Source organism: Mytilus californianus, unplaced genomic scaffold (genome assembly GCF_021869535.1).
Source record: "Mytilus californianus isolate M0D057914Y unplaced genomic scaffold, xbMytCali1.0.p SCAF_4, whole genome shotgun sequence".
Lineage (NCBI taxonomy): Eukaryota > Metazoa > Mollusca > Bivalvia > Mytilida > Mytilidae > Mytilus > Mytilus californianus.
The window spans coordinates 90,561,336-90,581,262 of NW_026262690.1; the positions used below are offsets into that span (position 1 = coordinate 90,561,336).

Here is a 19,927-nt window from a genome sequence, read left to right on the forward strand (position 1 = left end):
AGTGAATTACTTGTAAACATCGCAAAACAAACACTATGTGTAACTCAAACTTGATTAAACTACAAATAGAGCATAGTTGGTTGGCTCTTTCATTAAATGCGACCGTGTATTTTGTGCTTTGTTGTTGTTTAAATACATAATACGAATGAGAAACCCGTTGTTTTAATTCTATTTGAAGACATTTACTTGCAAAACTGACCTCAGAATTTTGACACTGTACGATTCATTCTCTTTGTAGTTTGTTTTCTTTCTTTAGTACCGTTCGTTGTGCAAAAGCCTATCAATACGGTAGAAATATGTATGACACGGCTTTACAAATGTTCAAAGCTTTTTTTAACCGAGTAATAAAACTTTTCAAGGAAAATTCGTCGTAGAAAAACGTTATATGTATGGATGTTCTGCTCTAGTAAATTTTCGGATCCATGACAAGCTAATAGTAACCAACAATATTTGAATATTCATGATATGAACGTGGTTATGCCCGTGTTTATTCAAGTAAGCATCTACGATTAGCTTGCATTTCAAATTGTAAATATCATCAATATTAAAGTCATTTAAAAACTATTTTCAGTTGTTGTATGTCGAATAATCATATAAAACGACAATGAAAATTCATCGCACTTCCAAAAATTCCACATCAGAAATGATTGCACTTACAGTGATAATTCATCGCATCTATAGTTAAAATAAAATCGCATTCAGTAATCAATATTATGGATTCTGCTGCTTAAATTACACTTTTTTTTTACTTTAATCCTTTTATTATACATTAAAAAGTTATATTCTAATGAAATTCTGTTAAAACATACATTCAAATCTATTATTTTGTATTTTCAAAAAGTAAACAAACGCAGTTTTTCCCATCATCCTTTATTCTACAATAGACATACTCGCATACAACAGTGAACATGAACAAACTGGATTCGCACTTTATATACACTGATAATTAAAAACATTAAGTTACTAAATTATTTATTACAAATTATAATTTAAAAAGATAAAAGCAATTCAAATTCAAATTGAATATTTAATTTGTTAATGATTTTACGTCAAGGACGTTTATACAACTATGTACGTCATTTTCTATTTTAAACAGTTAAATGGCAAATATGAATACATCAAGTATATTCAGAATTACTTAAGGCATTTAAATCTATTCATCAAAACACGACTACATCGCAATGTGCAATACACAAATACAATAAAATTAAACTTGGCTCGTTCTGGAAGAGTAGACTAAACATTTGTCATTGAACTAATGTCGAACTATAATAATGGGTTATATAGACATATTAAAAATTCGTTGCTTTTATTCATAGAACAGTGTGTCTTATATATTGCTTTTTTTATATATATTGTATGTATGTATCCTTTATAATTATGATATATGTTTGATCAAAAACCTGTCAATGTAAACTCTCAGAAAATGATGAGACTCGTCAAAACTGTCTGAACTGTTACAAGTCTTCTTGACAATGTTCAATACGCGCTAGTACCCAAATAACTTCTATGTAAGCATTCAGATATACGTTATTGTACCTAAAACTTATCTACTTCAAGCCTGTTAATTTATTAATCGATTGTCGTTTGCCTAACGTCCATTGGCAAGTATGTGCAAGCATGATCAATGTCATATGAAACTGTACAATTTGGGGATCAAAAATATAAAAAAAATGGGGACCAGATAGTAGAAAAAGAGAAAAAGTACTCAAATCATAAATTCTTTGCCATAACAAAGGACTATACAATGACCACATTAAGCCACCTGTCCCGGATCCGCTCCGGAATACAAAATAGGCACTGCAAAGTAAGTCGTTCGGGTCTGGGACGAAAAATGTCGAATTACATGGCGAAAAGAGGGAATGTTAGAATGGAGCACTATCTCAACAACTCAACAAAAGGGTAACGGATTTGACTTCGGTTCAGTCAATGAAAGAATTGACAAGACAGTCTTATCTAAGTTTCCCATCTTCAATAAAAAGTGTATTAACACTACAGCAATTTATATATGCTATACAAGACGATGATCTGAGGCTAAGACTTGGGTAATTTAACCCTAAATCTATTCACGAAGCAGAAACACTAACTGTTCGACTTGAAACATTAGCTGAATGACAAAAAAAGTAAATGGTTCGACAGGCAGATTCAGTTTATATAATCATGATAAAAATAAAGCTTATGCAGAGTTGGCTCAAGACAAACTGGAAGATTTTCAAACATTTAGACATAAGTTATCTGATTTTGAGAAGGAACTTGTATCCCTAACCAGAGATATAAAGGGTATGACAAAAAAAATCAGCAGTTAATCCATAAAGGCGATTCAGACGCACGACATTTAATAAGGGTTATTTTCGTTTTTCTTCACTTGAACGGAAGTGTTAGTACTTCTTACATTAAATATTTCCAAGAGATAAAATACAAGTATTGCATTAAGGTAATGAAAAATTCATAGGCCATCGAGAAAGTACGCTTCTTTCAACAGATAAAGTACCTGTATTTGTGGGCAGATATGACCAATTGTTGCCTTTGAAGAAGAAATTTGGTTTTGTGATGAAGAGATGTGGAAAGACAACACAGTCAACTGAATTTAGGTCATCGTTTCATCTTTTTTATTCAGATCGTTCTTATCTTCATTTTGGTGAATCCATCGAATTCTTGAAAGATAATATCAAGACATTTGTCATATTTCTCATCAATGTATGTTTAATCGGAGGAAATGGTAACGAAAGATAGAACAAACCCCTTGATAGAAAATAGATGATTCCATAGATAGCTACATGACATTGAAAACCGACTCATCGATTATTTCTTGTCAGATAAAAGGCAGTTAGAAGCGAGACATCAAATGAAATATAATAGGCACACCAAGAAAAACACCAATTGAAGTTGAAGAATCCTCACACTTCAAAAAGGATTGAATTTCTCTAATCTGAAGCATGATCCTGAGTGGTCAAAGAAAGCGAAATTATTTTTATCTGTAAACTCCTTACACCTTTTCGGATAAGATCATAAAAGTTGGTATATAAATAGCAATGTAGGAATTGACTACGCTGAAGGTTTGGGACTTTTGATGTTTGCACTGAGACAAGTATAAAAGGAGATATGCTTTTCGAGTTATCCAGCAACTAGTGTAATATTGTTAGGTAATTGATGCAAGAAGGTGATGGTTTAAAGGAACTTGATAAAAAGTGTAGTGTTGAAAATTTAATATGACCCGTGAAGGCGTAGTCTCTAGAGGTCGAGAAACTAAAAATTTTATTGAAACAGAACTATTATCACACGATTCATGAGAACTTTTGCCCTAAGGACAGACAAAAAGACGAAAATTTGCATTGTATTTCCAGTTTACAAGTATATAGTAATATATAGAATTGTTAGAAGTCCTGCCACACTTTTACATACAACATCGTAATATCTTGTGTATAATTAAAACTAAAAATATTATTTGTTCCAAAAGTTTCATAATTCTATTGTAAAATATTAACGTATGTATGAATACAAATGGGATTGAAAAGTGTAAAACATTAAGAAAAGGGTTTTTTGTAGCTGCAAAGCATTTTCCATTAATCGTTTCTAAATATGAGAATCCATATCACTATGTTGAATAAATAAAGGCAACAGTGGTATACGGCTGTTCAAAATTCATAAATCGATTGAGAAAAAAACAAATCCGGGTTACAAACTAAAACTGAGGGAAACACATCAAATATAAGAGGAGAATTACGACACAACAGAAACACAACATTAAAATGTTGAGACATCTTTTATTCAAATTGAAACTATAGCTTAATTATTCTCTCATTTATCGATAAACGAGATTAGTACATGGGTAAACTACTGTCGCCTTAATTAACATTTTGAAATGGAAACTCAACACATGGTGTCGGAAATATGGCAGCTGTTTTTCATTCGTTTATTTCAAAGTTTTTATTTTTTTTAAAGTGAAAACCCAATTTATCCATGATTGTAATGCTCCAATCGGGGCTCCATGGTTGGTACAGTATATAAAAAGTATAAGTCTATAAAATAGGGATGTCAACGAGTACTCGAGTACTCGAGTATCGCTCGGTAGTACCGAGTATCGAATACCAAAATGATACTCGACTAATCGGTTTCCTGTTAGAATGTTGTTGCTTTCTTAAGCTTTAACAAAAATTATTCTTATTGAGAGCGCCTTCCGCGAAATTAAATATTAATCACAATTGATCAAAACGAAAATACGTTTCGAATGTTTGCGTTAAATTGTAATTTAAAATCCCTCCGAACAGAGGTATGCTATGAACAAGAGCACCTTTCCAAGGCTTACACTTTTAGCTAATCTTAGTCATTCCTCCACCTCTGTACCATCAGAGCAAATATTTTCATCAGCAGGACTGTTAATTACGTTACAAAGTTGATAAATCGCCTCGTCCCAGAAAAAGGTGACAAGATAATATTTCTAAATAAGAACAAATTCGTTACACCCTATGTCGACCCTCCAAACATGATTAAAGGCATCAGTAAGTTCTAATCATCACCTCTTTGTTGATATAATTTTGTGTTTCCATTTTGTTGATGTTTTTCCGAGCGAGTACTCGAGTATCGCTCGGTAAATCCAACGAGTACTCGATTAGTATATCTTTACCGAGTTGACATCCCTACTATAAAATAACAAAATAGAAGATAACAAACCAACGGCTTTAAAACTTGGAAAAAACGTTCTAAACTTTAATCGGGTTTGTCCTCAATTGATGGAAATGAATTATTCAAGCGTAATGTTTACACACAAAACATTTTACAACCCAGATTGATTTGCTAATTAAATGTTATAAGGTCAAAGAAGAAAGCATTTGATCAGATTTCGTGTGTTCGAAACGCTTTTCTTGATTAACCATCACCAAGAACGTTCAACACTCATAACCTATAAAACCAAAGATGTATAAGACATGCAAACGTGAGGTGCTATATGACCACGGGGCCTAAAAGAATAGACAAATTCATCTAAGTTCAACTTTTCCTAAGGTTTTGAACCCTTTTTTTTAATTATCAATGTAAGCAGGTGCAAAATTGAGCACAGTCACAGTAAAAGTTCTGTAAAATTGAGTTATACAGGTGATGTCGAAGTAGATATTTTTGTCGAAATCGAAAGAAAAATTGTCTGCAAGGCTCAGGCTTATTAAATTGAGATATAGAAATATATATTTAAAAAAATCTAATTAAAATTGAATTCATAATAATGATCGAATCAACGAAGGTCTTTTTTTACCTGAAGGACATTATTATGAATGTGGTAAATTAAACGCAATTAAAAAGATTAGAATAAAAGATGTCTCAACATAGTGATATGGATTCTCATATTTAGAAATGATTAATGAAAAATGCTTTGCAGCTAAAAAAAATCCTTTTCTTAAAGTTCTACACTTTTCAATCCAATTTGTATTGAATGATTCATTAAAATGATAATAAAAACATAGGGTCTGCATTGTATATAAGAATGAAAGAAGGCAAAAAAAAACCTTTCAGTTCAATGAAAACACATAAAATACAAAGAAAAAAGTATCCTAATCGATATCGTCTTCCTTTAATACAATGGATATGCAGATTTTGCAATAGATTGGCATTCTGATTGGTACCAATAGTTTGTGTTCAAGCGTCCTTTTGGTGTGCTTTGGCATGTTTAATTATTTCCAGGAATGCAGCATAGCATGTTGTTTATATGATGTTTTCAAATTCTAGCTTATTGAGATTGATGAAATATAGAATATTTCTGTCATATGTATACAGATGCTTTTTATATTAGTTTGTTCATATGGTATCTGGACGTTAAGCAACCAACAATCAATCAATCAATGGTATCAGCATCTCCGCCGAAAAAATGGAATTGATCTCAATGCAACTCTATCAAAAACATCTCGTATTTTGTTTTATTTTTAATGCAATGATTTTGGGTGTTTCTCGTTGCAAAATTTCGATTTTTGATACATATTTCAATCATACAAGGAGTTGTGATAGGAATTTGTAAGGTCAACGCATAATTTCTATTATGTGTTAAACAAGAAATTACATCACCAATAAAGCCAAAGATAAAATTTTAAGACTACACAAACATTTCTAATTACAGTGTAAATTTGCGTGTTCATCATTCCTACATATGTTTTTTTTTCAATGTAATGTTATATGTTTTTTCCAGTGTAATATTATATATTTTTATTCTCCATGGCTAAAGTTTATTCTAAATCAATATGTCACACACGACATTTCTATGAATCTAGCATTTTCATGAAATACCATGCCACTGCAACTTTCTTTTTCCAAATCTTATATGAAGAGGATATTATTAATGAGTGTTTTCGTCATCGCATTTGCCTCAGCGAATGAGAAACGTTTTATTAACTCCTCAAATGATGGAAAAAGTAATCCTCTTCTCTGGATGATTATTAATCAAATATCAGGAATTGATTCAAAAATTACTAAGTTGCAAGATAAGGACGAGCAAATGAATAAACAGATTTCAGAATTAAATCACCAAGTTAGCAGTGTCTATGTTAAAGTTATTTCAAAAATTAAAACAGAGATTAAGAATCTTCAAAAAAAACATACCAATGATGATGGAAGAACAAAACAAATTCTTAAACTGACGGGAGACGTTAACAAATTAAAACTCAAAGGTAAGGATTTACCTGAGAAAATGTATGTATTTTCAATAACACTTTTTTAAAGTATGAATAAAAAAACTCGAGCTAAAGTTCCACTTATTTAAAAATAGCTAAGACATATTAACAACCTGAATTCAAAGTCAGCCAACACGTATTTTAAGTTTACTCGTACAAATGTTTCGTAGGTAAATATAGCTATTTTACGATCACAGTAAAAGAAAAATGCATAAAATTTGCACATAATTTAAACTCTGAAAAACTAAAGAAATTTGCAATTATAAAACTTATATTGCCTCTAGGAAGTATTTTTCAAATGAACATGAGCTGGGTCTTATATCGTATATTGGACTGGGACAGTGGTCAAATGTTTATATTGAACTGTGGCATGATGAGTGTTTTGAAAAAAAGTATTCAAAAATTTGTTTCCGTTAAAATTGCTTGAAAATTATGAAAAATTGCAAGATGATAATACTTTTCCGCACGTGGCAGGTATGGTCCGACTCCGAACTTAACTGACTAGGACTTTTATTTTTCTTACCGAATGTCGGTTAATCTCTCCGGGCAGTCCAGCTTTCTCAACCAATATAAATTGGCCGCCACGACAAGCAAAGAGTGCTGAAAGTGGCGATAAACGCCAACAATCAATCAATCATTAAGACAAAACACATATAGGATATAATGAGAATTACTTATTTTCGGTTAGTTACTATTTAACAAATCGTTCATGGCCTTTAAAAGAAATATTACCGTGATAAGAATTATATTTTTAAATCGTATTTATGAATCAATAATTAACCAAACAGCACAAACACTTTAAAATACTTAAGTGTAACGGCTCTATTCTATATTACACGAACAAAATGGATGAATGTATTATCTTAAAATATTCTATCATTCTTTTACTAAAGCAAAATATATTTTTTTCTTCAAACGTTCTCTATAAATATTCATCACATCAGTGTAATATAATAAGTGACCCGTTATCCTGGTCCAATATACGTTAAATCGTCGAAGTATTATATTGTCAATGTGATACTTGCATGGTTAAATGGACCTACTAATGTTCTAGTTGTAATAAAAATAGGAGCAATAAAAAAAATTAGTATGGTCTTGCATCTTAAAGGTGGCCTTTGTCGAATCTCGCTGCGTCGTTTATACAAGTGTTATCTTTTATATTTGCATATAAGTAAATTGATAAATTTACTTCTTAAGCATGTTGATTTGTATATGACTTTTGTAGTCAAGAAGCCATGCGAATCTGGATGGACATTGTTCGGAAATCATTGCTACATGTTTGAACTTTCGAAAGTGTCTTGGCACGCGGCAAAGGTATGTTCTATAATGCATACTTAATCTTCGAAATCGAAAGTGGTAAGCTGGACACATCTTTCAATTCGTTGTCTCACCAATTTCAGCGAAACAATTATGATTTCTTTTATTTCATAAGGCATAGACTATTCACCTTTTGTGTTTATTAGTGGGGGATGTAACATGCTGTATTGTAAACAAATTATTTTAATCTGAATTTAGTAAAAGAAAAACAGAAATATTTGTTTCGGAAAGGAAGCGAAAAAAAGAACTCTATTGCAAATGTAACTTAGTAAAAAATATAAAATCAACATTGATTTTTACAGCATTTTTTTTTTGTTTTTATGTTAGGGTAATATTTTTTTTATGATAAAAGTGAAGAAAAAAACTTTTTTTTGTTCCGAGAATTGCACTTTGTGACCACTTGTGGCCATACCAACATGGTCATAATAACCATAATATACAACAGAATAAAATAGATGCAAGTTATGAAACATCTATCATAGATTTTAGTTGTTTGCTTAAAGTCCAATGGAAAACATTTCATGCCTTTTCAGGACAACAAAATAGATAGGTCCCGTAGAAGATCGACGGGGATGAAGAGCTTGAATTTCGACTGCCATTGTTTCTGCTATTGCCACTGAAAATGTTAAAAATTCATTTAATGTACTTATTATCGTTGTAGAAAGAATGTGAGCGTAGACTGGGCCATTTAGTAAAGATTGAAACTTCGGTGGAGAATTCATTTTTGACATCAATGGTAACGGCATATGGAAGTAAGAAAAGTGTTTATACGACAGCAATGGGTTATTTTTATGTTGTTTTGTTAGAAATAGATATAGGAAGATGTGGTATGAGTGCCAATGAGACAACTCTCCATCCAAGTTACAATTTATAAAAGTAAACCATTATAGGTCAATGTACGGCCTTCAACACGGAGCATTGGCTCACACCGAACAGCAAGCTATAAAGGGCCCCGAAAAATTGCTAGTGTAAAACCATTCAAACGGAAAAACCAACGGTCTAATCTATATAAAAACGAGAAACGAGAAACACGTATGAACTACATAAACAGACGACAACTACTGTAATCAGATTCCTGACTTAGCATAGATTGAATGTAAATAAATTCTTACTTTGAAAACAATTTCAAAAGTATTAAATACAAAGATACAGAGGTATGTAGTATCTGTATGATAACACAGGTCTCGAAAATCAAAGTAGGGAACGTCCACAGTAGCATGAAGATAAAAGTCTTTTTTTTTAATTGTCGAGAATACCCTGGTAGCTCTTTTCAACAGTAATAGCGAAAACTAAAATTTGTAAATGACAAAATGTCTTATCATTAATCAAATGTATTTCCCCAAGCGGGAGTCCATCTTCATCCGCTCTGTATATCATGTCTGTGTATCATACTGTGCTGCTAACAACGTTGCTCTATGAAACTTTCTATGATATACAGAAACCAATATTAAATGTAAGACGGCAGATATTTAACGTCAAGAACCTTTAGTAGACTGTTGGTAGGTTTAATGATAAGGTATTGACAAATATGGCTGTGTTTACACCATACAAAATACTCTGTGTACAAACAGACCTCATTGTGGATCCTCGAGGGTAAACCTGTTATTGCAATTGGTGTACTGTTAATTATGATATCTATAATAATATCCATTATGTTTTAGTATGGATAGTAAGATAAAGGATAGTATCAGAGTTGACACGTTCACCCAAAACAAGCATGACAGAATATTGAATATTTATTGCAAACAACGAATTTTTTTTTATCCAAATCCTGTATCCAAGCGCCTGTGATAATTACTAAAAAAAATCGAACATCAGGGAAAAAAAGGAAAAGAAAAGGGGGAGTCGATGCATCAAGGGGATGTGCACAAGTGTTGTGTGAAATTCAAAATTGAATAAAGAATGTGAGAACTTCAAAAAAACTAACCTATTTATAACAGTTACCTCTACAGTTTCACAACTATGTCATGTTAGGATTTTCTGATTTCCCTCTGTAATGAAAAGTTTAATATGCCAAGCTATTTTTTCAGGGGGAAACAAAGATTTTTGGATAGGTTTGAACGACTTAACCAGAGAAGGATGGTACACCTGGATATCTGATTACTCAACTGTTACATACACCGACTGGCTTTCTGGAAATCCGGACAATTCTCATGGGATTGAGGACTGTTGTGAAATACGTGGATCCAACTGGAATGATGTAGACTGTTCAATGTCATATAGCTTTATATGTGAGAAACAAGCACAGATTGATATCACCACTGGCAAAAGACATGACACGATTAGATAAAGCAATACATTTTCAAAGAAAGAAATGTCTTTTATAGTCTTATTACAATTATTAAGATAAGATGAGGAAAAGGATGTCTTACATTTTTTTATTTAATTATGATGTGATGTAAAGGGTATATATTGACTTGAGCATATTCTTGGAAGTAATATCAGGAAAAAAATGAAAAACTAGTAATACTCACTCGTCCCTATCTTAAGTAGAAAACATCAACCATTGCATCTGGGTAAAGCGTTTAAAGCGTTTGCACGATCATGGTTTTTATCATGAAAACCTACATCAAAAACTTGGACACTTAACGTTGACAGACGTTGATAACATAGAACTCCATCCTTTGACGGTATCTGACAAATCAGAAATGATTTTAGAAAACAAGGTTAACTAATGCACATGCCAGATATGAATTAGAACAGCAAAACAGCAAGTTCGAACAGAATTGCAAAAGTAAAACTGGTTGACAAGGTTGAAATAACATAAAAAGTCATAGTTATTTTGACATGAACAACGAATCGTTGCTGTAAAAATTAAAACCACCAGAAGTTATAAAGTTTCATGTACATAAAAGTAAACAATGGTTTTACACTAGTCATTTTTGTGCCCTTTATAGCTTGCTGTTCTGTGTGAGCCAAGGCTCCGTGTTGAAGGCCGTACTTTGACCTATAATGGTTTACTTTTACAAATTGTGACATGGATGGAGAGTTGTCTCATTGGCACTCATATCACATCTTCTTATATCTAATATATTTTTTTACTTAGTGTTTACTGCCAATTGGTGAAACTCTTTTAATATAAACATTTGGTCGTGAAAACAGGACTCTTTTACAAAGTTCCATATGGCAAATTGTTCATAAACATTGATATCGTGTTTGGTTGAAAGCTTTGATCGTGTAAACAGACCTCGTCAGTAGTTGTCGTGTGTCATAGCTTAATGTTTACCCCGTTATTTAGAGAATCGTGTGTTCATAGCAGATCTGTTTCATTTATTCACAACTTTTATAGACCCGGAAAGATTTTTAAAAAGCTTGACGTATTGTAAACACAGCTGCATATTGTTGAAGACTGTATGTTGCCCTCTTAGATGTCTCTTAGTTGATTTTGTCATTTTGGTGGTTTTCATCGACATATGCCCCATATTGTTTTTACTCACACCTTATCCTTATATAGTAAACTGCTGAACAAATTAAACATGAATATATAACAAGTGAATGAAGGAACAACTTGAGCCCCCAAAAAATATTTAAACCCGTCTTGGTACGCAACCCAGAAAAAAATACATTGAACAAGGAGCCGCAGCTTAGTGTGTTAAGCTCATGTTACAAAACTCTTTTAATTTTCGGAAATGTTTGCAGTTTCAGAGTTTTAAATTCTTTCATCGAAATTCCGTAATCAAATGGGCATTTAATTTGAAACAGTTAACGATATCGACTTGAAACCAACACCAATGTCATACTCAATCGAATATCTGTTAGAAAGACCGTAGGGGTCCTAGTCCATTTTGATGAAAAAGGGTAAAAGATATATTAAGTATCCATTATTACTCATTTCGGGGTAGATTTGTATGTTTTCGTGTACATAGAAAAATAAAAAGATTTGGTATGATTATCAATGAGACAACTCTATACTAGAGACCACATAACGTAGAATTTAACAACTATAGGTCACCGCACGGCCTTCAACAACTAGCAAACCCCTTACCGCATATAGTAAGCTATAAAAGGCCCCGAAATGAAAAATGTAAAACAATTCAAACGAGAAATCTAACGGCCTAATATATGTACAAAAAAATAAACGAAAAACAAGTATGATATACAGCAACAATCGACAACCACTGAATTACAGGCTCCTGACTTGGGACAGGCACATACAGAATGTGACGGGACTAAACATGCTTGAAGGGGCCAACCCTCCCCTAACCTGGGACAGTGGTGTTACTGCACAACACAAGAACAAACTATACAAAACAATCAATGAAAAACAAATATAAGAATCAGCAATAAACGATAACCACTAAATTACAGGCTCATGACTTGGGACAGGCACATATATAATGTGGCGGGGTAAAACATGTTTGCTGGCACCCAACCCTCCCCTAACCTGGATTGAATTCAATTATTTGATGTGTTAGTCGAAGAAATTTCATAGAAAATGTAAAAATAAATGTGATCATAAACCTTTCATCCTTGGTTTTTAAAGTTGAAAAATGCAAGATGAGTTAAATATGTGCTGTATTATTTTGACAAAGCTGTGCTCAATATAAAAATAAATAAATGTTGTGATTGCTAATGAGACAACATTTATTATCTATCAGAGTCCAAATGAGTTGGATGTCAGTACATATAGGTCACCACCACACGGCTGTCAATAATGAGAAAAACCCAATACCATGTAGTTAGCTATAAAAGGTCAGGACATGACATAATATAAAACAATTCAAACGCGAAAACCAACGACCTAATATATGACAAAATAAACAAAAAAGCAGATAAACAGTTATCAACAACCACTGAATTAAAGGCTTCGGACTTTGGGCAAGAACATTAACAATGTGCACGTGTTTTAAGAAAATAAACTCTTGATAAGACTTGACAATTAAAGATTGAGTTCAGAGTTAGCAATCCCATATGCCTCAAATTTAAATAGAGCTACGTTTATGACGAAAGACAGATTCTCATGAGTGCACGCCCTGAATTTTATGTAGAAAGATCAAGGTCTTAATAAAGTTATGAATTGTAATAGATATGTATATCATCCATGAAAAGTGGTCAAGTTGAGATAACCTCAAAATTAATCCATAAACAAATAAAATGTTTCGCTGAGCGCAGCTGGATACGACCGCAGATGTCCAACCCTGAACAGTTGGGGCAAAAATGGACACAATATTCGCGCTTGATACAGGTCTGAATTTAGATTGTAATTAAATATTTGACACATAATAGGTTTCTGACACAGAATAACTGTAGTCAAAGAACTTAGAATTGGTTATATGATTTGAATTTATATTCAATTGTTTGCTTTTGTGCAATACACTATGCTGTTGCGAATTAACACCCTCCCCCCCAAAAAAAATTACCCCCCATTTTTTTGCTTTTGTGAAATACACTAGGCTGTTGCGTATTGCCCCCCCCCTCCCACCAAAATTTTTTTCAACTCCCCCCCCCCCCCCCCCCCCCTTTTTATATTTGAAGAAATTTTCTTTTTAATTTCTGAAATCTGAAATGAAAAAAAAAATTGCCCCCCACAATATTTTTTAACCCCCTCCCCCCCTAATTTTTTTTCATCCCCCCCCCCCTCTTTTCCAAAAAAAAAATCTTTCCCTCAAGATATGGTCATAATCTCAATTCAAATTTTCAATGGAGTTTGCAACTATAATTACCAATTCAAAATACATCATAATTAAGTCTTATAATAGAAAATGACACACATAATCATTGCTAAAATTAATATTCCTTTAATAGTAACTTCTAAGAATAAATTGACAGCTAATCAACTCAAGACAATACAAAATTTCTTTATACATAATTTAAAAGCAGTTTAAGGGATGTAATTCAAACATACACAACATTGTACTTTAAATGTGTTTGGATTACCTCCCTTACACTGCTTTTAAATTGTCCATTAACCAGGAAACCTTTGTTTTTCCCCCTAATTCTTAAACAGTTTGAACCATAACCGCCAAAATCAATCCCAACCTTCCTTATTTGGTTATCAACCTTGTGTTTAAATTTCATAGATTTCTATTTACTTATACTAAAGTTATTGTCCGGAAACCAAATGTCTTCTGACGACGACGACGTGATACCAATATACGACCTCGAAATTTTTGGCGGTCGTATAAAAACAATTTACCAATTAGAGGCTTTAAATAGCCATTGTCGCTCAGGGGCATAAAAATGGAAAACATCTTTTCAGCGCAAAAACTCATATAAAGAGTCATCTGAAAATAGACAAAACTTAAATTCCCCCCCCCCCCCCTCCACAAAATGTTCTATTTTAAGTCTTGGCAGGCAGAATCATTGGACACTTTTTAACTAAATACCCCAAGGATGATTGTGGCCGAGCTTTATTAAATTTAGCCCAGTGGTTTCAGAGATGATTTTTGTTAAAGTTCACGAGGACGAAAGCCAAGCGATAGCAAAGTGCCATTTCCGCCAGTTGAGCAAAAATGGACTTCATCACAAAACCTTAACCAATAACCATGAATATGTTGTCAAAGTCAGATGACCCCCGTCAGGTAGATATCTATAATTTACAAATATTTTTGCCGTTGAACATGAATGACCTCATGCTTACAGTACCTGAAAAATATCTAATCATGAAACTAAGTTGACATACGAACCATGAATATGAGATCAAGGTAGAGGAAATTCTGTCCCGACACATGTACACCTTACAGCCGTTCAATACACCCAATATACATGACCAAACAAATTGTATTTGAGACAATGATATAAACATAAAAATTACTTTTTACCAATAAACAATGAAACTGAGGTCAAAAACAATGGACAAGTGCTGGATGGAAGCCAAAGACAACAAAGCATCTGTGGGTTTTATATAGTTGGTCTACCTAAAGAACTATGAAACTATATACTCTGGATCTATAACTGCCACCACCAGATTAGTATTCCCATAAGTTCCGTTGGAAGTACTCCAGAACTGGCATTTTTGATAAATTTAGAAATTCTTATATAACAAAGGTTCAAACTTGCTCAGGAAAAGTTGACCGGAGGTGGTTTCTTTATTCTTTTCAGAACCCTTTTGGTTATATAGCTCCTGAAGTATCAAAGCATTGATATATTCTTGGCCTTAGATTTTTTTGGTTAGTCATCTTGATGAGAGGCCTTTTAGATGCACTGAATTTATGATACTAGTATTTCCATTTACAGGACGTTCTTTATCAACATATTTTATTTTTTTTTAAGGATAACAAACACCAAAAGATGGCACTTAACAAAAAGTACTCTCTGGAGAATTATGCAAATTATATAATCCCAACTTTAACAGGCATTCTGAGGGTTTTGCATGGCAATACATAGTCCCCTACCGGTTAAAATTCATTATACTGGAACAAAATGCTAACTTGTTATATAACTTACCATGGAGTACACAAAAAGTAAATATCATGTCAATATCTTCAAGCACGACTAAAAACAGTGTGGAAAACTGATTATATGAGTGAATTTTTCAAGTCCAAGGACCATAACTCTGCACAAAATTATTAGACCGAAACAAAAAAATTAACTTGATCTGTAACTTGCCATGATAAAACTATATACCAATTATCAATCAATATTGTATAAGCATGATGAAAAAAACATTAGATATGATTAATAGTTCTCTAAAATTAAATATGATGTAATACAGTGTATATCTATTTTCAAATTATAATCAAATATAATTAATAGTTCCAAATATTTTTTCTTTCATTTGTCACAAACTAATAAAGATTTGTAACTTATCTATAAAATGTCAACAACTTTTATCTACACAATGTAATGTATTGAAATATATACATAATAAAAATAGATTATTATCTAATTAAAGGATTTCTCTTCATAATTTTTTTTTATATATATAGCATTCAGAAAATTAGTTTATACTAAATAACTAACAAACCTGCTAAAAAATTCTTCAAATAATTGAACTAAGAATGTCTTTTAAAAAATTAGTTATCTCCCTTTGTACAGAAATATGGTTTAACATAGTACTCTAACACTATTAGATATGGTCCAGAGTTATGGTCCATAACTCTGGATTAAATCATCAGACCAGAACAAAATTTGAACTTGATCTATAACTTGTCATGATAAAACTATATACCAAATATCAAATCAATATCTTCAAGAACGAAGAAAAAAAGTGTGAACAGCTGATTTGCCGGACTGACAGAAGGACAGACAGACAGACGGACGGAGTTCAAACCTAAAGTCCACTTCGACTTCGTCGGTAGGGGACTAATAACACTAAGGTGTTCAAGCTTTCTCTGTATGGGTTCACTGGTAGCTGGTGATATCAATTTAAACTTGACACTTGTGCAATATGGAACACATTCTACTACTTGTGCCATCAATTATTGACAAAACAATAACTTGTACAAAACTCAATAATTTATTAAATATAGTAGTACAATGTCAATAAATAACATCATACATATTGTTTAATGAACGATAATAATGTGGACGACTTGTATGAATATTATCAACTTTGATCAATACTTGTACACTAAATACAGGAATCACCATTGGATATAGTTGATGTATGGTAAAAAATGTTCATACTTATAGAATAACTAATCGAAGAATTCAAATAGAGAAAAATATTCAAAGAGTGACCGAACAACACATTAATTCACGAATGCGTGTAGCGCATGAGTTAATTATCAGTGTTGTTCGGTCACAAGTTGAATATTTTTCGATATTTGAATTCTTTGATTAGTTATTCTTTTTATTACATTGGCAAATGGCTTTTTTTATGAAATTAAAGTAGAAAATGTAAGGAACTATATCTTTTTCTACACATTCACAATTTGTTTTGATCCGACATTATCGACGTCTTGACAACGCCTATTGTTGTATGACGTCAGAGGAGTGAAATAACCACGTTTATTTCACATGTGAAATTATCGGTTTTTATTTCACTGGGAAATCAATGTAATTCATTGCAACCAATGTAATAATTGTATTTAAACTTATCAAAATCTTATTCCTAGACATCTTTCACAGATCATTTTGTGGGTTATCTCAAGATAAATATCCAACATGAAAATTCAGCAGGAGCTTTATCCAATAGTAACCTTCAATATAAGAAACTTTAAAAATCTAAATGTTGCTTGCTTAATGTCATTAGAATCTTGTTCAAATAGTGCATACCTTGATATTTAAGTTTACTACATAATTCTAAGGTGAAACAGAGAATAAGTCAATTCTGGTGATTGAAGATATTCAAGGGTGCGGTACATGGTCTTGGATGAGCCGATAAGGTGATCCCTGATTTTAGAGGTAAAAATATCTTAATCAATATGGACCCAAGCTGTTTTCTCTCTAACAGTTACTTTGGACATATATGGTTACAAAAATAACACTTCAGAATAGCTTATATTTGTTTTCTCTTTTCTTATCACACCTACAAAAATATCTATGGATGATAAGCCAAATTCTGTACATTCCAAAGGTATGAGGTACATTTAAATGGGATGGCCTCCAACAAGAATGCCTAATGTCCAGTCACAACTATTTCATGCATATTCTGTTCAATTTTTAGTCCTAGTTTCATTTTTTCAGTTAAAATTCTTTGGTGTATTTTAATACTTATATAATTTTGCAAAATATATTTATTTCAGATTTATTAAAAATTCAAAAGTTTTAACTAGTACAGGTTTGATACACCTTGACATTTTGTTCAACTGTGTACAAGATCACATTTTAATGATTGTATATTTGTCAAAGACACAGGTATAATTTAAGATATTTTACAAAAAATATCCACTCAATCATAATGCCTTACCCAAAATATCAATGTATATGCAAGTTCCTTACAATGGACATTTTATTTGAACATATACTACATGTATCTAATTACCTTAAAATACATATATTGTACGAAAGCAGTTTTGATTTTCATATTTAATACCCACTTATTTTTTTCTATGTCAAATGGATTTCTTTAACTGGCAAATATAAATTCAAGATTTTATTTTATTTTATAGGGTCACACTTAAAATTCTACCATAGATCATGCAAGAAATTGAAATACACCATATAAGAATGAAGCTTGAAAGAAATGAAATGTAATCCATATTTGAAATATTCAGGGCAGATATCACATGGAAATTTGGTAAAATATATGTCTCAATGTTATTCTTTTATTTTCTTTAAAACCAGAAATATAAATAACATTCATAAATTAAACCATAGCAAAACATTTTCACATCAAAATGCTTCAAAAAATAATATTTCTCCAACATAAATATGACCAGAGTACAATCATTCAGTACACGTTAGTACATTTATAGTATATTATGCATTATTTTTTCAGAAGAGTACTCGTCTTGTACAGGTTTTTGAAAGTATAGCTCTACATCCCAACTCTGGGGAAGAATGACTAGCAAATTCAGGTACCCAGCTTATCAGCTATTTCATTGTTACAGCAGACGTCAAGTTTGCTTTGCCATAAAATCAATAATTCAATTGTTTTCCATTCATCAAAAGAGTAACCCACCAACAAATCAAATCAAGGTTAACAAAATGACCGGAAAACCTGTTTGTCCACTTTCTTTCTACATTTACAATAGTAAACAGAGAAACCAAGGTTCACCTAATTATCAAGTTGAACAACTCAAATTAAATGCACTTGTACACATTCTTTTTTGTTGTAAAAAAAGGCATTTCTCCCTTTGTTCAAGGTGTTCCTATAAATGGATGGCAGTTTGGCAAAATATTGATAAAAATATTTGAAAAATTTTATATGAAATGTGTCATAAATAAGAAAAATGCTTCATTTTATCATAATGTCCTTCTTGACCGTTTGCTTGGTGGTGCAGATGATTCTGGTACATCTATATTTAAATCTTTTAAACGTTTCTCAAACAATTTTGATAATGATAGTCCCGCTTTGAATTCTACACTTGTCTTTTTATTGTATTCAAAGCAGTTGGAGAACACTTGGCGGACGTCTGTTACAAGGTCAATCAAATTGGAATAACCGTAATTATTTATTTTGTTTCTAATAGTGGCAAAATCCATTGGTCTGCTTATAATCAGATGGTAATCTGGAACCTGTAATATAGAAAAACAAATTATAATTAAACTTTTAACGCCTACAAAATACATTTTTTTTTCCGTATTGGGTTGTTTGTCAAAATGATTATCAATCAATAAACAAAGGAACAAAAATTGTACGGCACTGTTAATTTTGGTAAAGTTTTATATTTTCTTCTCAACATGTACATTTATTGCATGCCTCTCCAATAACTTTTATTTAAGAATTTAATAAGTAGTTACCAAAACTGGCTTATCAATATGGAATTTTATCTTATAGGAAAAATATATTAGAATGTAAATTTTTTTTTTATTTTATTCTTTTGGGTAATTTTCTGTAGGCCTTGATTGCTATTATAATATTTACAGTGTTATAATATTCATCAGGATTATATTTCATTTGTTACATTGGTCAAGTGCATATTAGCATTTATTTGGATGACAGAATTTTTCTGTGGTACCAGACAATCATTCAAGAGTTAATGTGTTGTTCTGAGAAGACTTCATTAGTAAGATGAAATCACATATGATCCAATTTGTTGCTTTAGCATATAATAAAATGTTTAAATTAAACTAGTTCCTCTAATAACTAATGCTGTCAACACAAAAATGCAGGGTACAAAAACAAGTTCCTTACTGAAGCCTTCTGAATGTTATATGAAACAATAACTAATCTAATGTTAATACCTATCTTAATGTAATGATTTTATATAAAATATTGTATATATAAGAATATGCCATTTCACAATTCTTTATGCAGTTCAAGTCAATGAAAATCACAAACTATTTACAGCCAAAACAACATGTGAAACTGCGAGCTACTGCTCACTGATGATACCCCCGCCCAAATATTTCGGAAAACAGGAAGTTGTTGAGTGATGAATCTGAAAACGCATCACACGGTATAGATGACT

At 31.9% G+C, this 19,927-nt stretch overlaps 2 protein-coding genes across 2 annotated transcripts in view; one reads left to right on the forward strand and one right to left on the reverse strand.

The window, feature by feature from the left end:
• Positions 1 to 6,221: 6,221 nt before the first annotated feature.
• LOC127698826 (CD209 antigen-like protein C) lies at positions 6,222 to 10,282 on the forward strand. The gene is made up of 4 exons (XM_052202519.1): positions 6,222 to 6,647; positions 7,876 to 7,964; positions 8,629 to 8,719; positions 9,998 to 10,282. Exons 1-4 carry the CDS (start codon positions 6,269 to 6,271, stop codon positions 10,255 to 10,257), a joined length of 819 nt encoding a protein of 272 aa, XP_052058479.1. The 5' UTR covers positions 6,222 to 6,268; the 3' UTR covers positions 10,258 to 10,282.
• A 6,064-nt stretch (positions 10,283 to 16,346) lies between these two features.
• Positions 16,347 to 19,927, reverse strand: part of LOC127698788 (bromodomain adjacent to zinc finger domain protein 1A-like) — a 46,900-nt gene continuing 43,319 nt past the window's right edge. The window contains exon 24 of the mRNA XM_052202453.1: positions 16,347 to 19,031. Coding sequence (XP_052058413.1) covers positions 18,759 to 19,031 — 273 coding nt within the window. The 3' untranslated portion in view covers positions 16,347 to 18,758. The remainder of the gene's footprint in view (positions 19,032 to 19,927) is intronic.

Bases quoted from the DNA above. Each gene is read 5' to 3' on its own strand.
- LOC127698826 (XM_052202519.1), top strand. From the start codon at position 6,269: ATGCCACTGCAACTTTCTTTTTCCAAATCTTATATGAAGAGGATATTA. The intron at 7,965-8,628 runs GTATGTTCTATA...TTATCGTTGTAG, and splicing joins TGTCTTGGCACGCGGCAAAG to AAAGAATGTGAGCGTAGACT. The intron at 8,720-9,997 runs GTAAGAAAAGTG...CTATTTTTTCAG, and splicing joins AATGGTAACGGCATATGGAA to GGGGAAACAAAGATTTTTGG.